Raw genomic sequence first — 19,612 nt, 5'->3', positions numbered from 1 at the left:
GTGCCTGTTATATCTGCTGTACCTGTTTACCTGACCCGGCTTGTCTTTGGATTCCGATTGTTCCTGTTTACCTGACCCGGCTTGTCTTTGGATTCTGATTACCTGCTGCCCGCCCTGACCTTGGCTTGTCCTGACTATCCTCCTGTCTCGTCCTGATCTGTTTACCTGCTACCGGCTATTGGTCCTGGACCTGTTCCTGGCTCTCCCAGGGAATCCGGGGGACCGCGACCTGGTGTTAGCAAGCAGCCAAATCCATCCCCACCATCTGGGGCCCTGGTGAAAACCGGCTAACACTTAGACTAAGCGCCTCTGGTGAACCTGTGCCATGCCAGTTACCTGGTAAGCCACTCCTCTTACGTCAGGCTCTGCCACGTTACCCCGTGACAGTGTGCTTCGGCTCGGCTGTCAAAGGGGAAAGAAGGTATACCTCTTTTTACGGAGGACAGACAGAAGGACCTGTTCACCCAAAGCACGTTTAACGGGGGGGACAAGTGCAGGCGTTAGGATATGCTCGGGTTTCCAAGCTTCTTCCTGTTTTGAATTGTATTGTAACTGTATTGTCTTCACTCACATTGTAAAGCGCTGGGCAAACTGTTGGCGCTATATAAATCTTTATATAAAAAAGTACTGATACATGAGGGAACTCTGGTTGTAATACCCTGCCATCTTGTTGTAACCTGCAGTACTCTGTGCAATGGGTTAAAAAGAACCTCTTTAGAAAGTCCTACAACTCACTTTTAAAGAGAAGGCTAGTTTTAGTTTTTAGAGTCTGATCGCTCTCAGTTCCAATACATTTATCGGTAACCTGGATTCTGTCGGAAGAAATGACTTCCCCTGACTGAGCATCGGAGACCGAAGCCACCAGACCAGATACTCCCTGGTCCACTCGCTCAACCGGATCCGATTGTCCAGAGGATCGGGATTCCGATTCCATCTGAAAATAATCTCCTTTTGGGGAATTCGGGTATGCGACTGGGCATACGGTACTGCCTCTAATAAGGCCACCATCAGTCCCCGGACCAGATAGTTCAATCTCCTGGTGGGAACTAGGAATGATCTTTTGCAAAAGTGAAGAAAACGTTCTGCTCAAGGAGCGGGAACTGCCGCTCCCTGTTGCATCAAGTCCATTACTGCTCCCCGCAAAGCTTTTAAGCGATCCGGGGATAGCCGAAAGTTGGAAGGGAAGAATTGCACCGGTAGAAGTGATCGAAACTCGATTTTGTATCCCGACCGCATGACCTCGCGAACCCCTTTGTCCGGGATTCTGGAAAGCCATGGATCCGGAAACCGGTGAAGACGTCCCCCCACCCCAGAGATGGGTGGGGGCGCACCTTCAGGCTGTCTTATCTTCGGGTTTGGCTGAGTCGGGCTTTTGTTTACCCGACCAGCGCCCTCTGAAACCCCCTGAAGGGGCTTTGGAGGACTTCCCCTTATCGCCCGCCCCAGCGGAGCGAACAAACTTCTTATGAGCGGAAAAGGAAGGTCCTCGCCTGTTACGAGGTCCTTTACCTTTAGCTGTCTGTGGTAAAAAAGTGCTCTTACCCCCAATGAGATCCTTTATAATCTCATCCAAGGTGGCCCCAAACAGGCGATCCCCCTGAAAAGGAAGATTAGCCAACGTCTTTTTGGAACCTTGATCAGCCGACCAGCACTTTAACCACAACACGCGTCTGAGGACCACTGCTGAAACAGATGCACGCCCTAGCAAGGGAGTGGCATCCAGAGCGGCGTCACAGATGAACTGTAGCCCTTGGATAATTTGCTCCAGCAAATCTGATACTGCCGGGGGGATACTTTTCCCTTTTATGTCCCGGCGTAACAATTTGGTCCATTCTGTCAATGTTTGTGAAACTAAACCAATGGCAATCACTGGCCTAAATGTTGACCCTATCAGGGAAAAAATGGAGTGGGATTTGGCTTCCACTTTTCGATCCACCGGATCCCTAAAGGATGGAGCGTCCTCCAACGGGATAACCATGGCTTTATTTAGTCTGGAAATTGGTGGGTCCACCACTGGTGGTACCGTCCATTTCTTAAGGAGGGATTCCTCAAACGGATAGCGCCTAGCAATGCGTTTGGAAATAGCAGGGGTTTGTTTTGGACAATCCCATTCTTCCTTAATTAGATTACCAAAACATTTGGGCAAGGGAAAAACCTTCGCCATTTTGGTAGGCTTGCTGGTACCAAAGGGAATTTCAGTGTCATCTACCTCTGCTGGTGTAACCTCAAGACTTAAGGTTTCCCGGACAGACATGACTAGTGCGTTCACTAACGCTTCTTCTTGCGATATGGCGGAGGCAGAAACGTCCTCCTCACTGTCTGAGGAGACCGTACCTGAGACAGCAGCCCCAGAAGAGGGACCTGCAGCTGCAGTGACCAGCTCAGAATCCGTATCTGAGGTATCAGATGACATAGGGGTAGGCGGGGGTCGCTTCCTTGACCTCCGTCCCTGACAGGCCACCTCCACCCGGGATACCAAAGACTCCAAAACTGCTAAAAATGCATCAATCACAAGTGGGGTACTGGAGGGTCCTGCGGCCACCTCGAGGGGATCAGGTGGGGATACATGTGTGGCAGGGTCCATGATTATACAAGACACTTGCCAGCAAACAAAAAAATAATTGCAAAGAAAGTCCCCTTTCTTTGCAATTATTTTCACCTCCCCGGTGTTCCCCATCCTGTGTGCTGTGTCTGGCTGTGAGTTTCTCTTCAGCTTCCGGCGGCGCCATCACCACAGCCTGAGACATGCCGACCGGAGACTATGAGTGAACACTTGCAATACCTCCGCTATTGAGGAAAACAGCACCCCAGAGTAAGGGTCGGGTCCTTGGATGCTTGATCACCATACAGGCTCAACATTATTTGTATTTGGTAAGAGGCGACCCCTATTGGTATATCTTATTATTGGCTCCGGGTTCACACTGAATTGTGATCTGCACGTTTGCTTTAACCCTTATCTCATATGGTAAGAGGCGAATCTAGCTATATAAGGTGGTGGTTCAACACGCAAACCTTACACTTTTGCCTTTCTTTATTGGCTATTCAATTAATGTTGTCCGGTAAGAGGCGACTTCAGCTATAACACGTTTATTAATTTTGGTGTTTACCTTTATCACTCTTGGTAAGGGGTACCCATCATATTTTTATAATTTATTTTTGCATGTTTTTTATTCACTGTTATCAGTGATTATTTTTATTGGTGGAGGTTTATTCATTCACACAATTGAATTCATTTTTCACGAACACTGTGGTGTCCAATTTAGTTTGTAAGGTTTTACGCTATTGCGCTTTTACCTTTACTTCCATGATCCTATGACTATTGAGCTAACCGTTCACGTGGACCTGGATCTACTATCAAGGTGACAAGTTTATCCAAAGAAACTGCCTTTACCTTACCTCAATCTGGTAAGCATATACCCTTTGGGGTTCCTGGTCCCGGATTACATCTTTACTTTATGCTTGGACTGTATGGACTTTATATCTCCATTGATCATATTATAGCGCGACTTATTTTTACAATATTCTACAGGGTGTGGTCACACTAGAAGTTGCTGCTGTTCATTGTATTTTTCCTTTAGTGCGGTTAATACTTTTACATTATCATTTATGTACAGCATTGCAGTGCCGAATCACAAAATAGGGCCTGGTCTTTGAGCAGCCAAATCCTCCGGGGCTTAAGTGGTTAAGCCACTCCCATTGTTGGACTCAATCTGGTCGTGCCCATTGCACTCCTCGGCATGCAGAACTTGGTTTTCATCGGTATCCCAGAGGGATCCCAGAGGGATACCACTGCCACTCAATCCACCCCCCATCACCACCGCTGCCACTCATCCCACCCCCCATCACCACAGCTGCCACTTAATCCACCCCCCCATCACCACCACTGCCACTCATCCCACCCCCCATCACCACCGCTGCCACTCAATCCACCCCACATCACCACCGCTGCCACTCAATCCACCCCCCATCACCATCGCTGCCACTCATCCCACCCCCCTATCACCACCACTGCCACTCAATCCACCCCCCATCACCACCACTGCCACTCATCCCACCCTCATCACCACCGCTGCCACTCATCCCACCCCACATCACCACCGCTGCCACTCATCTCACCACCGCTGCCACTCATCCCACCCCCCATCACCACCGCTGCCACTCAATCCACCCCACATCACCACTGCTGCCACTCAATCCACCCCCCATCACCACCGCTGCCACTCATCCCACCCCCCCATCACCACCGCTGCCACTCAATCCACCCCCACTGCCACTCATCCCACCCCCCATCACCACAGCTGCCACTCAATCCACCCCCATCACCACCACTGCCACTCAATCCACCCCCATCACCACAGCTGCCACTCAATCCACCCCCCATCACCACCGCTGCCACTCAATCCACCCCCTATCACCACCGCTGCCACTCAATCCACCCCCCATCACCATCGCTGCCACTCAATCCACCCCCCATCACCACCGCTGCCACTCATCCCACCCCCCATCACCATCGCTGCCACTCAATCCACCCCCCATCACCACCGCTACCACTCATCCCACCCCCCATCACCACCGCTGCCACTCATCCCGCGCCCCATCACCACCGCTGCCACTCATCCCACCCCCCATCACCACCGCTGCCACTCATCCCACCCCCACATCACCACAGCTGCCACTCATCCCACCCCCCCATCACCACCACTGCCACTCATCCCACCCCCCATCACCACCGCTGCCACTCATCCCACCCCACATCACCACTGCTGCCACTCATCCCACCCCCACATCACCACTGCTGCCACTCATCCCACCCCCACATCACCACCGCTGCCACTCATCCCACCCCACATCACCACCGCTGCCACTCATCTCACCACCACTGCCACTCATCCCACCCCCACTTCACCACCGCTGCTACTCATCCCACCCCCATATCACCACCACTGCTACTCATCCCACCCCCACATTACCATCGCTGCCACTTATCCCACCCCCACATCACCACTGCTGCCACTCATCCCACCCCCCATCACCACCACTGACACTCATCCCACCCCCCATCACCACGGCTGCCACAATATGCAGTTCATTTTAATATCGCCTGCTTATTTATTTCTTTTATCGTGTGTGGGGGGCCTCCTACATGATTTTCGCCTAAGGCCTCAAAAAGTCTAGAGCCGCCTCTGCCCAAGCTTGTCATAATTGCACCGACTCACACAATTTTTTCTTTTTTCAAATTCTTTATTTTATAAAGGGAAAAAGCATCCAACAGAGTAAAACCACACAGAATCAATGCAATAACGCACATAAAATAAAAGTACAGTAATCCAAAGTATCATGGAAGGATAAAGCGAGATATAGAAAATGCATTATTTTATATTCAATACATTTTTTATTATAATTTTACTTTTAACAAGATTGCAGTCATAGAATCAGGAAATAGTAATGGAAGAAATCCAATTGGTCAGGAAAATGACGTGTCTGGAATGTGGAGGCGGAGTAGGTAATAATTTGTGTACAATACAATACACAACGTGTTACATTATTATAACAAAGTATTGTAGAAAAGATCACACCATAGAAAATGGGGGAAAGGAGAAAATAAACCCGGATATGAAGGTGACATTTGTGTACGAGGAACACCTTAACAATTACCACCATTTTATTCTCCAGGGCCTCTGCTTTCAGAAAATATATGTTTGGGGTTTTTATCAAATCTTCATGCCCAAAATCTGCATTTTACCATGTGTGCAAAAATAATGCAAACACGGGTCTGGCAGTGAAAGGGTTAATGTGAGCTAGATGGGATCACTCTGCTGTGGTCACATTAGAGCTCCCCCTAGCTGCAGCCTGGTAATAACATTGCTAGGAGGTCTACTCATTTATCTGCTACATACTTCCCATCTTTATATAAACGTCTCCTGACATGTAGGGGTCTATTCATGAATAACCTTGCATAGCAATTCATCCAGTAAAAACGCATGTACATTCCTTCTGTGTGAATGGGGGGGGTAAACACAACAAATGTTATTCGGCTTTCTGCTGTGCTGGTGCAAATGTTTGACATTGATTTAAAATTGGAAATGTTGCATTCAGCCACTAGATGGCATTCATTTCTATTATACTTAGTGCCATCTATTGGACACATGTGGTATCTTCTGTTATAAATCAATGATGGGTTTAATATTGTTGGTTTAATTAATTTATGTTCTCCGATTTCTCCTGTACTCATGTAACCACAAAGGAAATGAAAGGGACTATTTATACAGAAAAAATCTAGAAGACTGTGACATGCATTTGCCCACCAAATATGACAAAGTTTTGCCATATTCAAGGTAATAGTGATTTCCTATGATCGTCAGCTCCATCTAATGGCCATAATATGGCATTTTCCCTGAAATACCTCAATCAGAAAGAATAGTGCAATACTGCACTATGGACACTAGATGGATTAAAGGATCATAGAAAGGAATGTATGAAGTAAACCAATTTCTCCAGACTGGATGAAAGCTTCTCACATTTGTCCACAAATCATTTTAAAAACAGACAAAAAGTGTTTGTGAAATCTTCCACCACAAAATGTACTCAGCCAATGAAAGGTGATGAGATGACTCATTTTTATTTTTCTCCTGCTATCAATGGCCAACACGGGACAACACTTCATCCATGTCTTTGGTGATCTCTGATCTCCTTATGAAGTGTTTCTTACATGATGAAGATCAGCCATGGAGTATATCTGAGGTGTATATCAGGGTGTGCTTCTTCCCCACATGTCCAGCAACATTCATATAGAAGACATTTCCCGCACTCAAGACACTAATACACCTTGAGGGTTGTGTGGGATCCCTGACGTACAGGAAGACAGGTCTTCATTGAGTAACAGTTCCCTCACTCAGGACAGGAATACAGCTTTTCCCCCGTGTGACATCCCTGATGTCTGTAAAGATTGGACTTCCGTGAAAAACATTTCCCGCACTCAGGACAGGAATACGGCTTCTCCCCCGTGTGAGATCTCTGATGTGTGACAAGTGCTGATTTTATTACAAAACATTTCCCGCACTCAGGACAAGAATACGGCTTCTCTCCCATGTGAGATCTCTGATGGGTGACAAGATGTGACTTCATTACAAAACCTTTCCCACACTCAGGACAGGAATACGGCTTTTCCCCAGTGTGCGATCTCTGATGTGTGACAAGATGTGATTTTATTACAAAACATTTTCCACACTCAGGGCAGGAATATGGCTTCTCCCCTGTATGAGATCTCTGATGTGTGACCAGACGTGATTTTATTACAAAACATTTCCCGCATTCAGAACAAGAATATGGCTTCTCCCCGGTGTGAAACAAGTGATGTATTTGAAGATTGGCCTTTTGTGAAAAACATTTCCCACACTCAGGACAGGAATACGGCTTCTCACCAGTGTGAGTCCTTTTATGCACAATAAGATTAGGTTTAGAATGGAAACACTTCCCACACTCAGTACAGGAAAACCTCTTATCTGTTGGAAGGACGACACCGTCCCTCACAGTCTGAGGTTCCTCAGGATAAGAGGAATACGATGGTCTGGCACCGTCCCTCACAGTCTGAGGTTCCTCAGGATAAGAGGAATACGATGGTTCGGCACTGTCCCTCACAGTCTGAGGTTCCTCAGGATAAGAGGAATACGATGGTCCGGCACTGTCCCTCACAGTCTGAGGTTCCTCAGGATAAGAGGGATACGATGGTCCGGCACCGTCCCTCACAGTCTGAGGTTCCTCAGGATAAGAGGAATACGATGATCCGGCACCGTCCCTCACAATCTATAGGTTCCTCAGGATAAGAGGAATACCATGGTCCGGCACCGTCCCTCACAATCTGAGGTTCCTCAGGATAAGAGGAATACCATGGTCCGGCACCATCCCTCACAGTCTGAGGTTCCTCAGGATAGGAGGAATACGATGGTCCATCTACACTGTGTGGTGACGGATGGACATTTGAGGGAGCCGGGTTTTCTCCTGGACTATACTGTGTGATGTCCTCATCTTCTACTTTACAGTCTGGAGACAAAGTGAGACAATCCTCTGAGGTTTTCCTCATCTCCCGTCCATGTACTAAAATAGAAATAAAAAGATTATTACTAGACATGAGCAGATTGGTTCCCCTAAATCAGGACTCCGCCCACATTAGACAGCTTTGTCTCTGAGGATCTTACAATTCCCCCCCTCAAGGTAACTAGTAAATGGGTCCTCTGATCTCCTACCAGTTCATTTCTTTATTCATGGACCTTAGTCAGAGAGTGAGGAAACAATGAGAACTGTCTTTGTGACAGTGATGGGGGATTATAAGATGAGTGTCCCCTCCCCCTTTATCACTCATTGCCATCGTCCCAACAAAAGAAGTCCTGCACTTCCTTATTTAGTCCATGATTTAGTCATGAATAACAGTGGGCTGAGCCCCACCAGAGGTCAGAGAGTGAGGAATGGGAGGAGAACAACCAAGATAAAGGTTGCTGCCCCTCCTCCTCCAGAATCTCTCCCTGATGCTAGGCACATTCTCTCGATCAAGCAGGTTCCTGTCCTTCACCTAACCACACGTAACATGTGCACCAACTGCAGTGAGCCATTGTTTCTTAGAAGCATTGCCTTCTCTAAAGATGTCTGTGTTGGTCATCTGGGTGATAGCGTCCAATCGGACAGCAGATCACCCAATGACATGTAAAGAGAACTAAGAGGAATGTGCATTTCTCCTGTCCTCTAGTCTCCTGGCAGGGTGGTTGCATCAGCACCACCTATGTAGGGAGGTCAACCTACATGTGCCTACAGAAGCTGTTCTTGGCATTAACTTACAATAATAATAAAACACTGAAATTCAGCAAGATAAACAGATGATTACCAAAAAAATGCAATAATTATAGGCAGTACATTATACAACATAATCTGAATTCCTGGCCAGCAACTGCTACCGGTTAGACCTAATAGGGCAGTGACCCTTGCTGGGACCTTCCAGCTCCTCTTTGGGATTATCCTTTACTGGAGCTTGATTAGGAGCTTTAGGTGCTTGGGGGTTATCATAGGTAGGCATAACACCCTTGCTTAAGCTATCATTTGTGTTCTCATAGTCTTCCAGTCCTCTGTAGAGTGATATTACATAATAGAATCAGCAGAATTTTTGTCTCCCGGATCTGGGGGGAGTTGGTGGGAATCACTTTAAGGACTGGAAAATACCACTTGACTGGAACCTGGACTGGACGGGAAGATCTACAGTGTTAGAATCCCACAAGGACCTGATGGGATAGTCTCTGCCCAACACACAGGGACTCAATAGATTCTGATGAAGGTGCTACCTATAGACTTCAGGGCCCTCAGACACCACATCCTATACAGTGCCTTGAAAAAGTATTCACACCCCTTAAATTTTCCACATTTTGTCATATTACAACCAAAAACGTAAACTTATTTTATGTAATAGACCAACACAAGGTGGCACATAATTGTGAAGTGGAAGGAAAGTGATAAATGGAATTCTTTTCACAAATAAATCTGTGAAAAGTGGGGAGCGTGGCCTGAAGCTGTATGTGAGTGGACGTGTGTGAGCCGTGCTCTCCCGGCTTTCCTCCGTACATACATTCCTGTTTCTGACATATCATGACACTGAACCCCGTTACTTGCTGCTGCTGCTCTGGGACATCTGCGGATCATGTCGCCTCCCCGTAAGACCTCTGAGGCGGCGGCAAAGTTGGACAAATTCAGCCAACAGGAGGGAAGCCTGCAGGCCTAAGATGGTGACTCCCTATCCTCTTCTCCTGCCTCGGCCGCACTGCCGCTGGATGAAAGAGCGATCCTGGAAGCTATTACTGACTGCAAGGCTTCCCTTACCTTTAAGTTGGAGAAGGTGAGGATGGACATCTCCCTCCTCCGGCAGGATCTGCAGAAGCTTCGAGGCCGGGTGTCAGAGGCCGAGGAAAGCATAGGCCGCATGGAGGACGATCTCCCCCCACTTAGAAATGTAGTGGACCAGGCCTCCCGCAATATTACTTACCTGCTGCACAAACAGGACGATCTGAAAAATCACACTTGGCGTAAAAATCTCCGGTTCATTGGCCTGCTGGAGGGTACCATCCCAGCCACATTCTTGGAGGACCTCCTGGTTAAGACCTACGGTCAGGAGTTCATCGCTAAATTTCTGAAGTTCAGGGACCATGACGCAGTTCTCAGGCTGGCCCGGGAGAAAGGCAATATACATCTGGAAAATCATAACTTCTTGGCCTTCCCTGCAGAAGTCCAGAAGCTGCGTAGCCGCTTTATGGAGGTTAAGTGGCGCCTGAGGATCCGCAACTTCAAGTATTCTATGTTGTACCCGGCCAGATTGCGGGTGGTTGGCGACGATAGAGTTCACTTTTTTGAGGACCCGGATTCTTCTACTGCCTGGTTAGACCAACTTCCGTGAGTACTTTTGTTGCTGGTTCTGGCTCTTTTGCTTTTCTGTTGATGTGCCTTTGCTTTTCTGTTAATGTGCCTTAGGACACCCGGACCCTGCACTCCCCTGGACTGATCTCTATCGTGCCTCCTGTGACTGTGCACCTCTCCTGCCATTGTGGGGCTCTGAGACCCCCATTGTTGCACTTTTTTTCAGCCTGTTGAGGGGGTGAGTGGGGGGGGGATTTTTCATTTTTTCTTCCACTTTTTTTAATTTTTTTTTTCTTTTATATGTACTTTTCATTTGTTTGTTGCTAGCTGTTGGTCTCCTGTTCCTATGCAGCTCCCGGGCCTGGGAGCTAGCGGCAGCTACCATTTCTGCATACTGCACTTACCTGTCTTATAGCCAGGGGCACCTCGGCTCACACTGGAACATACATCTTTTTTCACTGTGTGCTCACCTACTGTTGTGTCCTGCATCTGGGACCCCTCTTCGGAGAACTTTCGCCCCATTTTTTCTTCTGTTTTGTTGCCACCAAGGATGGAGACTGCTGCATTCCACTTTCAGTGGGTCCTTGCCTCTTGCTCCAATGTGGTTACCTGTTTTGGGATGCATGCCCACACCGGTTGGGGGCTGTGTTGGGCTGGGTGGGGGGTTATTATGTATGAGTTTTGTGCTACCCACTTTCTTATGATTGTTCTGATTGTTTTATTGCTCTCCACAGCTGCTATGTGGTTTTTTTTTGTATATTTTTGTTATGCTGCAGGCAGGGGTGCTATCTGCTCTGGGGCCTCTTGATTCTTTGCTTCTATACCTTATACTCCATTTTCTCCCATGGCACGGTTAAAATTGCTCACCTGGAATGTGCCTCCCCCATTTCATGCCACGCTCCTCAGCGAGGGTTTGACGTTTATGTCCAGGATGGCCGAGACGGCTGGGACCCCCCTTGACCCCTGCCTACCCTGACCATGATACCCGCTTTTGTAGACTGCTTCATAGTTTTCATTTACTGGACTCCTGGCGTCATCTACACCCTACAACCCGGGCCTACTGCTGTTATTCGGCAACCCACTCGACCATGCTTAGAATAGACTCCATATGGATCTCCCAGGTCCTAACCTCTAAGCTTATTGGTGACCGTTTTGGTCCTCACTTACTGTCTGACCATGCCCCTTATTGGATTGAATTATCTCCATTTACGGACCCCCCGACCTGCCATTGGCGTCTGAATCCTTTCTGGCTCACGGCTGTCCCTGACCTTGACTCGTTAGCTGGGGAATGGGATTTCTATTTTCAATCTAACGCTGACTCTGCCGCCCCATCGGCGGTGTAGGAGACATTTAAAGGCCATGCTCGTTTGCTTTTGTCCTCGCGTATCTCCCGATTTAAAAGGGCGGCGCGGTCTGACCTTCTTCGGGCAGAACAACAGTTGACCGACCTGGAGCGCCAATATGCGCATTCCCCATCCCGAGACCTATTGTCCCGACTTAAACTTCACACGCGCCTTCGGCACCCTCTCCCGTGAGAAAACCGACCGTAAGCTGTTTTTCAGTCGACAACGCACATTTGAATATGGGGAGAAGCCCGGTAAGCTGTTGGCTTTCCTCGCTCATATGGATACTAGGCCCCCCGGTGGTCATAACTCTCCATCCGTCGCTGTTGGAGGACTCTGCTGATCCGGCAGCCGTGACGGAGGTGTTTGCTGCCTACTTTGGTGAGGTTTATACTTCTAAGGTACGCTATGCTCTTTCTGACCTGGCTCTGTTGTTGGATTCGGTTGAGTTCCACACATTGTCCTCCTCGCAGGTTGCCATGCTGGAAGCTCCCATATCGGTTGATGACGTGGTCATGGCTATTTCGCATTTTGCGAAGGCCAAGGCCCCTGGCACTGATGGCCCACAGTGGAGTTTTACTCCCATTTTTCTGCTGTTTTGGCCCCCCAGTTGCTTGCTGTGTATGAAGCTGCGTTCGCTGACTGTGTCCTACTGGACTCTATGCGCGAGGCGCTTATTGTCTTGATCCCCAAGCCAGGGAAGGATCCGTCCTTCCCGGACTCCTATCGGCCTATTTCCCTTCTGCAAGGCGACGTAAAATATTGGCCAAGGTCTTGGCCTTGCGCCTCAACAAGGTAATTTTGTATCTTATCCACCCCGACCAGACCGGTTTCATGCCCGCTAAAAATATGGCGTTTAATACCCATCGTCTTTTCATGAACTTACAGGCAACGCATGACTGTATAGGCTCCAGAGTAGTGGTAAAGCTTGACGCTGCTAGGGCATTTGATTCTGTTGAGTGGCAATATCTTTGGCAGTGTCTCCGCAGATTCGGATTCGGCCCCAACTTTGTCAAAGGGCTTACCATTTTATACCATCCGCCTCGGGCTAGGGTACTGGCTAACGGCTGGACGTCTCGGCTGTTCTCCCTCTCTCGGGGGGACACGGCAGGGCTGTCCCATATCCCCTCTCCTGTACGCCCTTGCGGTGGAGCCCCTTGCCATAGCCATGTGTTCGGACCTTGACATTCGTGGACTGCGCTGTGGGGACTTTGAGGAAAAGATAGGCCTCTATGCCGATGACATGCTCTTGTATCTAGCCGACCCCAGGCTGTTCCTACAAAAAGCCCTGTTGACCATTAAGCAATTTGGTGCCTTTTCTGGACTCACAGTCAACTGGGACAAATCCCAGATTCTCCCCGTGGACGTGTTCCCTCCATCTGCGGATCAGGCTGCCCTTCCACTGACCCGAGTGGCGTCTTTCAAGCATCTGGGGGTTATTGTTTACCGTTCCTTACCTGACTATATACCCCTGAACGTTAAACCACTGTTTGACCTGGTGAAGACCAAGACTCAGACCTGGGCACGCCTACCACTGGGTGTCATGGGGAGGGTAGGTCTGATCAAGATGATTCTCCTACCCAAAATTCTCTATATCCTGTGGCATTCACCCACCTATATGCAACATACAAGTACTTTGTAATTTTGGATAGATTGTTGAAAACGTTTATGTGTGGAACCAGCAGACACAAGCTAGCATGGAAACATACCCATAAACCCACAAAGCTGGGCGGTATAGCCGTCTCAGACTTTGCGGCCTATTACCTTGCAGCCCAGCTCTCTCATCTTTTTCATATTGATAAACAGGATTGCCATACGTATCTCATGCTGGTTTGTGGTCGCAATGGTGCACGGTTCCCTCACCCTTTCTGTAATATACTTAGAGGGGTGGGCGGCTCTCTGCCGACTGCCGATCGCGGTGGTCTCCTATTCCAGCACAGACGGGTCTGGGACCTGGCAGTCTCCAGGACGGGAGACACCGGGTTTCACTCTATGACTCCTCTGTGGTTTAATAGATTATTGCCGGAGTTCTTGCATCTCCCTGATCCGCGTGCTTGGTTGTCTAGAGGGATATATTTTCTTTCACACCTGCTTTCGGAGGGCACAATTAAATCATTTGCCACCCTCCGAGGGGAGTTTCAGCTCCTGGCCTCTATGCACTTTCGCTATCTGCAGATTCGACATGCCATTCGGGCGCAATTTGCCAACAACCCTCCAGCCTTACCCTTGGTTGACCTTTTGGATGTGCTTAGGGGTCGGGAACATCAAAAACTTACCTCACTGTTATACGAAATGTTGCTCTCTAAACCTATGACTGCCCTAGCCTATGGCATTCGGGCGTCGTGGGCGGAGGAGGTCAGGGAACTGGATGATGATGATTGGTGTGATGCCCTGGAGGCCAGTACTTTGGTGTCTCCGAAACTCTCTGATAGACTCACACAGATCTATATCACTCATACGTAGATCATACCTCACTCCAGTGTGGATGGCTAGGCTTAATCCCTCCCATTCTCCTATCTGCCCCAAATGCCTCTTGTCTCCAGGTACGTTCGGGCATCTCATATGGCACTGTCCATGCATGCAGGGTTTTTGGTCGCAAATAATCCAGTTCCTACATGACCGCATGGGTTCTCCGGTATCCCTGGACCCCAAGCTATGTCTCCTAGGGATATTCCCTGAGGAGGACATTGACAAATATACGCAACGCTTTCTCCGTGAAACCCGGTTTACTGCCAGGAAATTGATAGCCTGTACCTGGATACAACCTTCCCCACCCAACCTGGCTGGCTGACATTAATGGTACTCTCCCCTACAAGAAAGTGATGTTTATTAACAGGGGTGGTTTGAAACGTTTTCATAAGATATGGAATAGATGGCTTGAGGCCTCCTCCACGTGTACTCCTTAACGTGTGTTACTCCTACTGATCCGGTCCACTCCGCTCCTTTTTCCCCTTTATGGATTGTCCCACGCCTGCTTTGGATGCTATACTTCATCTGTAGTTAGCTGCTGTGTTTATATCGGCCATGTTTATGTGTTCCCCGTTTTTTTTATGTAAGCTGTGGCCTGTAAGGCAGTTTTTTGTGATATTTGTACTTTTGTTGTCTATGTACTATTTTTGTACTGCACAAAACTTATTAAACATTTGCTTTAAAAAAAAAAAAAAAAATCTGTGAAAAGTGTGGTGTGCATTTGTATTCACCCCCTTTACTCTGATATCTCTAACTAAAATCTAGTTGAACCAATTACCTTCAAAAGTCACCAAATTAATAAACAGAGTCCACCTGTGTGTAATTTAACCTCAGTATAAATACATCTGTTCTGTGAAGCCCTCATAGGTTCATTAGAGAACCTTAGTAAACAAACAGCATCATGAAAGCCAAGGAACACACCAGCCAGGTTAGGTTATATTAAAAAAAACAAGCTTTGAACATCTCATGGAACGCTGTTCAATCCATCATTAGAAAATGGAAAGAGTATGGTACAACTGCAACCTTTCCAAGACATGGCCGTCCACCTAAACTGACCGGCCGGGCAAGGAGAGCATTCATCAGAGAAGCAGCCAAGAGGTCCATGGGAACTCTGGAGGAGCTGCAGAGATCCACAGCTCAGGTGGGAGAATCTGTCCAAGGGAGTATGAAGAGCATAGCAATCCCTTGTAGCAGATTCCCCGAATAAGAGACAAGACTCTAGATTGAGGGTGAAGTAGAACTCTTTATGGAACAGTCACACATAATTTATATACAGCATGGACCTCCCCCTCCTAATCATACCACCACACACAGGCCAGGGGCCGCCCGATTACATTACCATATGCAGATGGAATTGTATACAGAAACAGAATAACCCTGAACTATTGGATTGTATGGAGAGTAGTGGGCTGGGTATATGCAGAGGCACCGTCCCCGGTCAAAAATTGAAAAGTAAATTGGGTCCAGGTGTGCAAGTGAGATGTGGGAAAAAAGGGAAATGGGAGTGTTGAGGGGAAAGTGATCAAGCACACCTGGGCAAAAGGGGATTTAATTGTGCCACATACTCGCTAGAGAGAAAATCTTAAAAAATAACAATGTTTTATTTATACACAAACATTTGTTTTATACATACAAATCTTAAAAACAGGGATAGTCAATATGGTGATACATGTATACAAACACATATCCTGATACAGAGGTATACACTAAGGTTCGCTGGCAGACCTAAGGTTCGCTGGCTTGATCACTTTCCCCTCAACACTCCATTTTGCCTTTTTCCCATATCTCACTTGCACACCTGGACCCAATTTACTTTTCAATTAACCTTACATAGTTACATAGTTACATAGTTAGTGAGGTTGAAAAAAGACATCAGTCCATCCAGTTCAACCTATGATGTGTGTGTGTTTGCTTTTAACTGTACATTGTGTACCCCTGTATGTTGTGGTCTCCAAGGTGCCCATCTAATAGTTTTTTGAAACTATCAATGCTCCCCGCTGATACCACTGCTTGTGGAAGAGAATTCCACATCCTTACCGCTCTTACAGTGAAGAACCCCTTACACATTTTAAGGTTAAACCGCCTTTCCTCTAGTTTTAGTGAGTGGCCACGTGTCTTATTGTATCTCCTCTCTCTGAATAGTTTGTTCCTTATACTAGGGTCGCCAGTACAGTATTTGTACATTGATATCATATCCCCCCCTCAATCGTCTCTTCTCCAGAGAGAATAAGTTCAGTGCTTGTAGTCTTTCCTCATAGCTGATGTCCTCCATTCCCCTAATTATTTTTGTTGCCCTTCTCTGGACTCTCTCCAGTTCCAGCACATCCTTCCTGAGGACCGGTGCCCAGAACTGGACAGCATACTCCAGATGTGGCCGGACCAGAGTCTTGTAGAGTGGGAAAATAATCTCTTTATTTCTGGAGTGAATCCCCTTTTTTATACATCCCAGTATTCTGTTGGCTTTGCTTGCAGCGGCTTGGCATTGCATGCCACTGCCAAGCCTTTTGTCTACCAGTACCCCCAAGTCCTTTTCCATCCTAGACTCACCCAGAGGTTCCCCCCCTAGTGAGTAGCTTGCTTTCTGGTTTCTGGCCCCCAAGTGCATTACTTTACATTTTTCAACATTAAACCTCATCTGCCATGTAGTTGCCCACCCCGTTATTTTGTTCAGGTCCGCTTGTAAGGTTTCCACATCCTGCATAGGAGATATTGGCATGCTTAGTTTAGTATCATCCGCAAATACTGAGATTGTACTAGATATCCCCTCCTCTAGATCATTTATGAATAAGTTAAACAGGATTGGTCCCAGGACAGAACCCTGGGGGACCCCACTTTCCACACCCGCCCAATTCGAGTACTCCCCATTAATCACCACCCTCTGGACTCTCCCCTGGAGCCAGTTCTCTATCCAGGTACTCACCTTATGGTCCATACCTACCTTCCTAGTTTGTACAGTAAGCGTTTGTGGGGAACAGTGTCAAAGGCCTTTGCAAAGTCCAGATACACCACATCCACAGGCTTACCTTTATCTAGGTGGCAGCTCACTTCATCGTAGAAGGTTAATAGATTGGTTTGGCAAGAACGATTTTTCATGAATCCATGCTGATTACTACTAATAATACCGTTTTCATTACTAAACTCTTGTATGTGGTCCCTTTACATCCCCTCCAAAATCTTGCAGACTACTGATGTTAGGCTGACCGGCCTATAGTTACCTGGGATATATCTCGGCCCCTTTTTAAATATTGGTACCACGTTGGCTTTTTTCCAATCAGCTGGCACCATACCCGTCTGTAAACTATCCTTAAAGATCAAGAATAATGGTCTGGCAATCACCTGGCTGAGCTCTTTCAGAACCCTCGGGTGCAAGCCATCCGGTCCCGGTGATTTATTTATGTTAAGTTTCTCTAGTTTAGTTTTAAGTCTATCTTCTGTTAGCCATGGCGGTATTTCCTGAGGTGTGTTGTTTAGTTCGGCCTTACAAGCTAGGTTTGTGTAGCCCCCCTATTCTTTTGTGAAGACTGAAGAGAAGAAATTATTTAACACTTCCGCCTTTTCTCTGTCCTCAGTGGCCATATTTCCTTTGTCATCTTTTATGGGGCCAATGTGTTCTGGCCTCGCTTTCTTACTGTTTATATACTTAAAAAACTTATTGGGGTTCTTTTTACTCTCCTCCGCTATATGTCTCTCGTGTTCTGTTTTAGCCACCCTGATTTCATCTTTACATTTCTTATTACACTCTTTGTAATGCTTAAATGCTGCCAATGACCCCTCAGTCTTGTATTTTTTGAAGGCCTTTTCTTTAGCACTAATATACATTTTTTATGTTGGAGTTTAGCCACCCAGGGTTTAATTTTGCTCTTTTAAATTTATTTCCCTTTGGAATGCACTGGTCAATCCCTTTGTTAAGTATGCTCTTGAAGCACTCCCATTTTTCCTCTGTGTTCTTTGTTCCCAGGGTTCTATCCCAATTGATATTTTCTAGCAGTGAGCGCAGTTTTGGGAAATTGGCTCTTTTGAAATTCAGTGTCCTTATATTGCCCTTGTGCTTCCTATTACTGTAATTAATACTGAAACTTATTGACCTATGGTCACTGTTTCCTAAGTTCTCCTGTATTTCTATATCCGTGAGCAGGTCTGCATTGTTAGTAATCAGTAGGTCAAGTACCGCCTTGTTTCTTGTCGGTGCATTCACCATCTGACCCATGAAATTGTCCTGCAAAACATTTAGGAACTGCCGAGCCTTGGCTGAGTGCGCTGTTCCTTCTGCCCAGTCTATATCAGGATAATTAAAGTCCCCCATTATAATGACATTTCCCATCCTTGCTGCCAATCCTATCTGTAAAATGAGGTCCACCTCCCTCTGGTGGGGGGGCCTATAGCATACGCCCAATATTACCTTCCCCACTGTGCCTTCCCTTTGAAGCTCTACCCATAGGGATTCTGCCTCTTCCTTAGCTCCATTATTAATATCATCCCTCATATTTACCTGTATACTGTTCTTAATATACAAACATACCCCTTCCCCTTTTTTACCTTCTCTATCTCTGCGATAAAGGGAATACCCCTGAATGGTCGCCATCCAGTCATGAGAGCTGTCAAACCAAGTCTCAGTTATCCCCACAAAATCTAAGTCCTCCTCAAACATCAGCAGCTCCAGCTCTTCCATCTTGTTGGCCAGGCTTCTGGCATTGGTATACAAACCTCGTAATTTTGACCGGTTACAAATATCCTCATTTGATGTTTTTAGGCTGCTCTTGTGGTTTTTCCCCATACCCACCCTGGGTATAGGAGCTCCGAACACCCTACCGCTAATGCCCCCATTTCTGCCCTCTGAATCTTGCTTTCCACTGGCTAATTCTACATCTGTACCCTCCCCCCCATTCCCTAGTTTAAAAGCCCCTCTAACTTTGTGGCCATCCTCTCACCCAGTACGGCTGCACCCACCCCATTTAGGTGCAAAGCCTGAACTAATTATCTGGCCATCTGGACAGAACAACTTGAGGTCATTAAAATTTAACAATGGGACAGGCAGATTTCACACAATACACATTCAATAGGGAAAGCCTGTCTGACATTGAAGGACATGGAATACACATCTAGGTGTCACAGACTCCATGGCAACAGGCCACAGGCCCACAGTGCAAAGTGGGATCAAATCTCCACATTTCTTGAGAGCCACCGTTGACAAATATCACTCTCCCATCTGAAGCCATCCAAACCATTCTCTCAGCGTCCCCCAAGTATCTGTCCCTCACTCCCAGTGACGGTGAACACTGTCACAACACCTATGGTGAAAAGTAACATTTTGCTGCCAGCTGAATCCCAGAATCTCTATAATTCCAGTCAAGATACATAAATTGTGTCTGCAGCACAGAGAAGGAAGATTATCTGAGAGAAATACAGGAATA

At 47.2% G+C, this 19,612-nt stretch overlaps 2 protein-coding genes across 2 annotated transcripts in view; both read right to left on the bottom strand.

Moving 5' to 3' along the window:
- Positions 1–6,624: 6,624 nt before the first annotated feature.
- Positions 6,625–19,612, bottom strand: part of LOC309549117 (uncharacterized protein) — a 4,285,597-nt gene continuing 4,272,609 nt past the window's right edge. The window contains 1 exon segment of the mRNA XM_082249155.1: positions 6,625–7,495. Coding sequence (XP_082105281.1) covers positions 6,889–7,495 — 607 coding nt within the window. The 3' untranslated portion in view covers positions 6,625–6,888.
- Positions 19,548–19,612, bottom strand: part of LOC309548704 (uncharacterized protein) — a gene marked incomplete at both ends in the record, with an annotated part of 31,795 nt that continues 31,730 nt past the window's right edge. The window contains one exon of the mRNA XM_082248662.1: positions 19,548–19,567. Coding sequence (XP_082104788.1) covers positions 19,548–19,567 — 20 coding nt within the window. The remainder of the gene's footprint in view (positions 19,568–19,612) is intronic.

The sequence above is a fragment of the Pelophylax lessonae genome (genome assembly GCF_965119305.1).
Source record: "Pelophylax lessonae genome assembly, chromosome: 3".
In the NCBI taxonomy this organism is placed as follows: Eukaryota; Metazoa; Chordata; class Amphibia; order Anura; family Ranidae; genus Pelophylax; species Pelophylax lessonae.
Note: the sequence above shows the minus strand (reverse complement) of the source record. Positions and strands in the feature narration are given on the sequence as shown.